The 9,381-nt window shown below is 41.3% G+C and overlaps 1 protein-coding gene across 1 annotated transcript; it reads left to right on the top strand.

Moving 5' to 3' along the window:
- Positions 1–452: 452 nt before the first annotated feature.
- wee1 (WEE1 G2 checkpoint kinase) lies at positions 453–8,078 on the top strand. The gene is made up of 10 exons (XM_058644889.1): positions 453–1,516; positions 2,159–2,367; positions 2,723–2,783; positions 2,936–3,108; positions 3,251–3,519; positions 4,831–4,920; positions 5,059–5,144; positions 5,238–5,408; positions 5,955–6,100; positions 6,884–8,078. The coding sequence occupies exons 1-10, from the start codon at positions 1,028–1,030 to the stop codon at positions 7,038–7,040; spliced, it is 1,851 nt and encodes a 616-aa protein (XP_058500872.1). The 5' UTR covers positions 453–1,027; the 3' UTR covers positions 7,041–8,078.
- Positions 8,079–9,381: the final 1,303 nt, after the last annotated feature.

The following is a 9,381-nucleotide window of genomic DNA, read 5'->3' as shown; positions in this document are numbered from 1 at the left end:
TCCCTAAAACCCTGTTCATCTATACCTAAGTTTCATTACTATTATGATTATTTTTAATGTCATGGCTATGTTGACTTACTAGTGTATGTATCGCAGAGATGACTGGTTTAGTCAAAATATTAGGTGTGGCAGTAAAGGATATTTTAATATGCACAAATGTGGTCTTGTCACAATGAATTTTTGTGAATATTTTTATTTTTAAAATGTGAACGAAATATATAAGTCACCCAAAGGGATAGTGGGGTAAGTAATATGTAAAACATTGTTGTTATGCAGTTTATTATAATTTGCTGTGGTGGTTTTAAATTGCATCCACTGTAGATCATCGTTTAGTCACTATTTTTAAGCTCGACTGCCGTTTCGAAAAAAAGGGGCGGAGTCAACATTTGTCCTTATATCTATTACGTCGCGCGGCTCCTTCTGATGTAGGTATAAATGGACGCGTTGTCGCAACTCGCGCCATATTGTGCTGAGCAATCGTTGACGTAACGTCTCCACGGTACTTTCTGTAACGCCCATCTTTCAAACTTCCTAGACGCTTCGCGATTGGCCCCCTCTGGTCCTGTGATCAACGGTCGCGGGAAGTCTTCTGCCACGCGCGTGATAGGAAGAGGTTGGTAGTTCTCTACCGACAAAGTTTTTGTGTAAACATTGGTTTGGACGCAACAATTCGGCGAACAATTGGTTGGTGACGGATACTGATACAAGATTTGGACTCAACAGTTGATCGGAAAGTTCCGGACGTTGCTGGGACGTTGCTGGGACGTTGAACGCAAGCTAACTCCAGTGCCATTTCTCACCGCTGATGGGCGTGTAGGAGCTCGTGGACACGTAAACTTTTCTTCTGTGATGTTAACAAACTTTTATTGTTAAACCTTGTTGGATACATTTGAAGCAAGTACCTTATTTAAAAGGTAGTTAAGCGTTGGATACTTTGTGCTTTTTACGGACAACCCCACTGCAACATTAGTGGAAGCCCAACCGCGTGTTTTCTCCCGTCGAAGAAGCTGGGGTTTAAATCCTGAAAATGTCCAGCTACAGCCGTCAACGACATGGATCACCGTCCCCAAAGCCTCGACCAATTCGCCAGAAGTTATTATTTACGTCAAGCGATGGAGAGGACGAGCCTATTGAGGACGTTAACAACAGCACCGGTGGAGAGTCCGGCTTCACCGAGCTGGATTCCCCGATGCCTGTGCGACGGGATCCCGGCGAAAAGCGCCTGGATGACGGCAGCAGCCCTCTGACTCGGTCCGTTGAGGACGACGAGGTTGAACTGTGGGACGAGGAGGGTTTCGGGTCACCGTCTCACCAGCGGTCCCCCGCTAGTGTTATCTCAACTACCTGCTCCCCATCACCGAGGAAAACGTCCCAACTGTACAGGGGTTCACCGGAGCGGTCCTACGTACAGGACGGCGGGGAAGGCTCCAGCTCTCCGATCCCAGACTGTCCAGACACTCCTCCGCACAAAACCTTTCGAAAACTCAGACTCTTCGACACCCCTCACACGCCGAAGGTGAGTACTTGTCTGTGCATGTTCTTTCTGTAAAAATGATACAATCTTTTCGACATTTTAGTGGTTAAATCTGCAATTCTTCAATGTTAGCAGATCACGTAAACAAGCTTAGCTAGCATTGCTAATGTGAGCTGGCGATAAATCGACATTTCAGTTTATAATATAAACTTTGTTCAATTTGTTAGTCATTTCCTCAACTTGGATTTTTGTCGTATATGCACACATGGTATGCCGGTATATCCAGAATAATTATATGAAACTGCGTACACAATTGTATGCCTTGTCAAGTAGCCGTTACTCTTGTTTCAAGCTAACATTAAAATTGGTTAAGTTTTTATAATAGCTTGAATCATTTATTGTCAGGTGGTGTTTTTTTTGCATATGAATCTTTGAATTACCTGTTGCGTCAGTTAACGACCCAGTGACCTACTTTCTGTAGGACTACTAGTTGCATAACTCTGTGTGGTCAGACTTGTTCACCTGGACTTTAATTTATCAGCATGAGACAATCAGACGATTTCAGAATTACAGTAATTACATTAACCAGGGTTGTTTGCGATTGGATTCCTTGTCAAGTGCTGGGATGAAATCAATGTGCCCCCGATTCTGCTCTCAAATGAATAAAACATGTATTTTTTCCAGAGTTTGCTGTCCAGAGCCAGGACCCTCGGATCCTCCAGCAGGAGAGTTTCCCTGTTCAAGAATGTGGAGTCCTCAGGAAAGCCAATCACAGACAGCAGCAGGAGACATCAGGCACCTCTGGTCAACTTTAACCCATTCACCCCTGACTCCCTCCTTATCCAGTCAGTCACACAGCAGAGAGTCAACAGGAAGCGGGCGCACTGGAATGAGTATGTTGATCAGATGTTTTTTCTTTTTTTTTGAGACTGGTAGTTTAGAATGTGTGAAAATACCCACATATTTTCTAGGTTTCAGACAGTGTTCTGTTGGTGTCCAGTTGGTTACACCTTGTTATTACTGCAATGATGCACCAGTTAATCAGATGCATTAATGACCACTTTGAAAACAGTCGAGTAAACCCATTGTTATAATAACCAGATTCGTTAAAGCCGTTGACTAGGAACAGGAGTCTTGGCTTGGAACCAAGACCTCATGGTTACTAAACCTATCTGCCATGTGCTTCTGATGTGCTCAATGCTGCCCCCTGCTGTACAGAAACACTCACTATTGTGTTTGATCTTACAGCTCTTGTGGAGAAGACATGGAAGCAAGTGATGGTGAAGAGGAATTCCTTCCACCCTCAAAGGTATTTGAATGTTTTTAGGAATACCATTTATTTGCATAGACTAATTAAATAATGTGTGCAAATACAGACTTTAATATAGAAAAAACTTAATTATAACTTGCATTTGAGATTTTTTTTTTTCAATGATGGTAATAAACCGCTTCTACTTGCAGAGACTCACCATGATGGAAAGCAACATGATGTCCCGGTACGAATCAGAGTTCCTTGAACTAGAGAAGATTGGCTGTGGGGAGTTTGGAGCTGTGTTCAAGTGTGTGAAAAGACTTGATGGTTGCATCTATGCAGTCAAGAGGTCAAAGAAACCTTTGGCAGGATCAGTAGACGAGTAAGTTGAATTTATAACCATATGGATAAAGACAAGTTGAGATTTTATTGTGAATTTTGCAATGATGGTTGACTTCTGTATAAACCTCCTTTTACTTGTTGATCTAAAAAAATAATTAAAACAATCTGCTCCCCTTTCATAGGCAGAACGCCTTGCGAGAGGTATACGCCCATGCTGTGCTGGGCCAACATCCACATGTGGTGCGTTACTACTCAGCCTGGGCCGAGAACGACCACATGCTTATTCAGAACGAGTACTGCAGCGGGGGCACACTGTCTGACGTCATTGCAGAGAACTATAGGCAACTCAGCTACCCATCACAGCTGGAGCTGAAAGATCTGCTGCTTCAAGTCGCACAGGGCCTTAAATATATTCACTCAACATTGCTCGTGCACATGGACATCAAGCCCAGTGAGTACTTATGAATGCAAAAGATGTATTGTATCAGAAACGGTTAGATTGAATCATATATTATGAAGTGAAGTTGAAGGTGACATCGAATGTTGCATCGCACATATATGTTAGTTATGGAGGTCTACATACATATATTAACTTGTTTTCATACATACATATATTAACTTGTTTTCATGGTCAAAAACCTTCTATTCGCTGCAAATGAGCCGATCGAAATATCTCCTCACTGACGCTCTCGTCAGCTGCGCTTTCAGACCAAAACCACACCCCCACAACGTGTGTTGTGATTGGCCAGCCAACAAGCTTTCCCACTGTCCTGTGATTGGCCAGGTATCTGGAAGTGACATAATTAGCACATCAGCTCTCAGATACGCAGCTCACCCTCTGCTCTGCTAGTCATTATCAAAACATTGTTAAATGGCGGTGTCACGACCCCTCACCGTAATCCCTTCCGCCTCAGAATGGTAATAAGTTTTCTCTGTGTAGCTTAGCCTGTAGCCGGCTACGAGCACTCAAAGACAGTTTTACTGTATGAAATACTTACTTCTGCTGCAGGTAATCCAGCACGCATTGTTTGCTCCTTCTTTTAGGCAAAGAGTTGGACTGTGTTCTGCTTTGAATTGTGTGAAGTTTGTGTAACAATCCTCTGTGAAGTGGTTGCCACATACATGGAGATGTTTGGGAAATGTAGCAGGGGCATCCCCATCAAATATGAAAAATATCCACCGAGCTTTGCTCATTGATGTGGAGCGTCTGGCATTGTTTACTACAACCCAGAACAGAGCAAACTGATCTTTTTTTTCAAGAGTAGTTCTTCTGCGGTTGAATGTACACAACCTGATGTGCCTGGACTAGTACCTGCACCAGGAGGAAATACGGTGGTGAGAGGAGTGGTGAGGTTTCCTGATGACATCATCAGCAAACGGAAGTGCCTTTCCACTTTGCAGAGCCCAGGAAAACAATAAAACCCTATTTTCTCAGCAGTGGCTGAACTGTTTGTTCTGAAACTTTAAAGATTTCACAAACGAGGTAATGACGCAGATACACACATAAAAGCAGCGTGAATTGGAGCTCTCTGTCTATGTTGCCTTTAAATGTCTTTGTGTCCAAATCCAACCTTGAATGATTGAATTGGACACACCGACAATGAAACCTTTTGGAAAAAAATGTAACTTGAATTTGAAGAGACTGACATTACTGAACTTACTTATTCTCTTCTGATTTTAGTGTTAATACCATGATTTAAAATGGTCTGTGACTACATGTAAGTAAATATGACTAATGAACGTTTTACTGTTTTGTTCCCAGGCAACATCTTTATTTCTCGCAAATCTGTAGCAAGCTGTGATGATTGTGATGATGATGATGGCCCAATCACCAGTGTTGTCTACAAAATTGGTACGCAGATTTTTCTCAGTTCTTGTATGAATTAATTCTGCATTTGGTCTTGTATTTATCTAGTTCAGTGGTGATATTATGTGTTTACAGGAGTAGAATAATTTCATCTCAAACCTTTTTTGTCTGTGCTCCCCTCAGGTGATCTTGGTCTTGTGACAAGAGTGAACAATCCACAGGTGGAGGAGGGTGACAGCAGATACCTGGCCAATGAAGTTTTGCAAGAGGTTTGTGCTTCTATTCTAAACAAAGACTGCATGTGTAAACAAGCACACATTTACACAACGTCTCTAATCTCTCCATGTTCTGTTCTCTTTTAGAATTACAGTGATCTGACAAAAGCAGACATCTTTGCTCTGGCTCTGACTGTCGTCAGCACCTCTGGGGCTGAGCCTCTTCCCACAAATGGAGACAAATGGCATGAAATCCGACAGGGAAAACTCCCCAACATCCCTCAAGTTCTTTCACCTGAGTTTATCAGTCTTCTGAAGGTAATAATCATCACTGTTATCATGTTTTTTCTGAATAGGGCTGCAACTATCGGTCTATTTTTATCGATTAATAGAGTAGTTGTTTGGTCCGTATAACATCAGAAAATATTTTTTTCCACGAACCAATATTATGAATTCTTTATTACATGGGGCAAAGAAACCAGAAGATGTTCACATTTATGAAACTGAAAAATCAGTGAGCTTGTTTTAATTGTTAGGAATACAATTTCATTTCATTTTTAGAAACATTAACTATAGTTGTGGGAATGTTAACTTTTTTATTTTAGCTACAACTGAGGATTATTTTTATTGATTAATCAGCCAGTCATTTAATTGATTAATCAGTTCATTTTGTCTATAAAATACCAGAACGCTGTGAAAAGAGCTAGTTAGTTTCTCACAGCCCATTGTGTGTTCTCTGATGCTTTGAGTGCTTTACACATTCTTTTATTTTCATTTCTTTGTGCTTGTGGTTGTTTTTTTTTTTTACAACCTCTTTTCCTTTGTGGCTTCACTTTTATTGACTTATGATTTCTTGGGTTTTAGCTCATGATCCACCCTGACCCAACCAGAAGACCATCAGCGGCTGACCTCATCAAACACCCGGTACTCCTCACTGCTGCCAGAATGAGTGCAGACCAGCTCAGAGCCGAACTCAGTGCCGAGAAGTTCAAGAATGCTCTGCTACAAAAGTAAGTATTCTTACTTGAAAAATTCCCAGCAAAGCCGTATGCTGTTACCACTGTATGTGACCTGGGTCTCGGTCTCATTACACAAGTACATTTAGGAGCAAAGAAACATTTGTTTAATTAATTTGTTTAAGTAATTTACAACTCAACAAAGAGGTGTTTTTCTCTGCTTGCATGGTAAGGCTGTTGTTGGTGACTAAAAATGCTACTTTCACCAAATGTGAGGTGATATAGGAGGAAGTGAGGTGCTTACTGCAGCAACAGACAGAAATTTAGCTTTGGCAGGGAACAATAGTTTTCCCCTCCACGTGTACTCGACAACACTTAAATCAGGTGTCAGACAACCCGTCTCTAGCTGCACACAAGTAATCATTTGCATTACACTGCCCAATGCTTATGTTATACTAACATGGTTCTTGCCCTTCTATTGACAACAACACTATCTTTAGCTGATAAACTCCAGGGTTGCCTGTTCCTCAAGATGTCAATTTCTCTTTGGCTGTTTCCAACCTTGTAAAATGCATGCTGGGGGCATTATAAAGACATATTGATATATTCAGTCTTAACAAGTTTTGTGATATATTGGTCAGTCTCTGTGGATTTAAATTGCACAGGTTGGATCCAGCACTGGTCCTATTCATGTTTTGCTGCACCTTAGTCTGTTCACAGAAACTCACTGACATTTGAGCTCTATAGACTTAAAAAAAAAAACAAGCTTTGTAGAGGATACTTATCCACAGCTCTATTTAAAATAAGGATTAACCTGTATTTCTCCATCTTTCTCAGGGAGCTGAAAAAAGCCCAGATGGCCAGGGCTGCAGCAGAGGAGAAGGTTTTGTCCACTGACAGGATCCTGACCCGCTCCACAGTCCAGTCCAATTCCAGAACCTCCAGACTCGTCGGAAAGAAGATGAATCGTTCGCTCAGCCTCACCATCTATTGAGACTTTGTTCCATTGTGACAGGACCATTTTGTTTCTTTTGTGTCGGTCACAGCGCTGAGCTGTTCAGCCATGTTTGGACAATGTACAGTTGCCACACTGAACCTGAACTCAATAGACTTCAGCCTCACTATCTACTGAGACTTTGCTCCGTTGTGACAGGACCACTTTTTTTTCTTTTGTGTCAGTCACAGCGTTGAGCTCTTCAGCACTGTTGGGACAATAGACAGTTTGCAACACTGAACCTGAACTCAAGAGACTTTCATTGCCAATGTAGTTTTGACTTTTTGCTGAGGAACTTGAGTCTGGGAAAAAGAACTTGTTCCTCAAAAGGTAGTTGCCCTACCTTTACTCTATGTCATTCCATAAGTTGGCATATACGTTAGTCTCTGCGTCTGTCCTTGCACTTCCCTCAAGACGAAGCCGAAGCCTGTTGGCAGCAGATCAAAGCTGCAGTGAAGCTCTCTTCAGTGTGAATGTACTTGCCGTCGCCTTGTGCACCTTACTGCCTGTCAAATGCCTGATGCTGGGTATCGGAACTGACAATTTCTGTTTGTAATCAAGCACTTTGTAGGCAAAATGTGGAACATGCCACATTTTCAAGATAAAGAGTAATTGATGCTGCTATTGATGTTTTGTATGTTCTGGGGTTTGGCCAGTTTCAGGTCAGATCACTCTCGAGGTCATTGGCTCTTATTTTTAAGTAGGAGGAGTCCACCCCCACCTTTCCTTGTCTAATGGGTTTTATCTTTCTGCTTGGGTGGAAAAAAAATTCATGCAGTTTTAGGAAAATAATCCATCTGGTCTTCTATGCATTTGTGTGAATAGAAGACAGGTTTTGATTTCCCCCATTGAATGGTGCTGCCAACCCCGCCTTGTAGCATTACAACAATCATCACCCTGTACCCAATCCCTCTCATTCCCTCAAGGCTTGCCTTCATTTAGAGAGATAAGTATTCATCTCTGTTATAAACTCTAACTCAAAAAGGTTTGTTGTAACATACCTGTACATAGTTCTTTTAATAAATTCTCTTCACTTTATGTTCTGCTCACTGTGATGATTGTATAAAACTGGATAAGTAGTTGCTCTCTGCACATATTTTAAGTAAGTCGACAGCAGTGGCTGGTGTAAGGTTGAATTGTGTAGTTCTTATTGTGGCATGGTCCCTAAATCAGGGATTTCATAGTGCCAATGCCACTCCTGTTTCTTCAGTTTTGACCTTTGATGAAGGTCACTTCCACCTGCAGTGTTAAAAGTATGTGCGCAGTTTTTAAAGGTACGGCAATTGGGTTAATTACAAAAAAAAATCTCAAAATAGACATTTTCAGTAATTACTTTGAGCTTTAATCATCACACAAATCAAACTATTATTTGAGGATTTCTATGTTGATATGACTAACACAGTGTTATTGAAGTATAACGTACATTGAACACAATAGCTTTAGGAAAATGTATCAAGTCATACAAAAATTTATTTCATGCATGTGTTGTCCAACACATTGATACACCAGACTCTACTAAATATTGAGATTTTAGACTTTTCTGTGTTATATGTTGGAGATTAACAGCTGATACTATGCTGAATGACATGTAATGTTGTTGGACTGCCCGCCACTCAGAGTGCCGTCACGGGAAGAGGCATGAGCAAGAAGTCTGACACAAGAATTAAACCGAACAATGCTGAATTGTAGATCTGTGTTTAGAGACAGCACTGCTGGAAGCCTGTGATTGCGAGCGGCCAGCCGTGTCATAACCACTGCCACTGTATTTCAGTTCAGTGACTGTCAGAGTCTGTGCTCCAGTCATGCAGGAAGTACTGAACAAGAACCTTTTAATGATTCAGTACACTGAAAACAACTGCTTTACAAGTCACTAGTTAGTGTGTACTGCATATAAAATGAAGTCCTGGCAGCTGTGCAGTGATGACTCCAACCATGTCGAGGAGGTACTATATATTATAATGGAACACCAACCAAACCATTTAGAGTTGTGCCGAGTGGAAACCAGGCATGGACTGGCCATCGGACATACTGGGCAGTGCCTGGTGGGCCTACGCATATTTGTGGGCCGGCCCGGGGCTTGAAAAAAAAAGTATGTAAATAAATAATATATATAATAAATAATTTTTATCGCCCGCGATTGTAATTGAGACACGAAACGCGGGCCATTGGTTGAATTTCTTGAAGGACATTGAGCTAGTGAACCTTTGTTTTCAAATAATACTATTAGTAGACTTGAGTGTCCAACTTACAGTGTTATTTTAGCTTGCTATAAAGTTATAGTTTGCAGGTGTTACAGCTTACAGTTATTATGTAATGTAAATGAAACATTGCTTTGCATAAA

Source organism: Solea solea, chromosome 12 (genome assembly GCF_958295425.1).
Source record: "Solea solea chromosome 12, fSolSol10.1, whole genome shotgun sequence".
NCBI classification, from domain to species: Eukaryota; Metazoa; Chordata; class Actinopteri; order Pleuronectiformes; family Soleidae; genus Solea; species Solea solea.
This window is presented reverse-complemented; position numbering and strand designations above follow the sequence as displayed.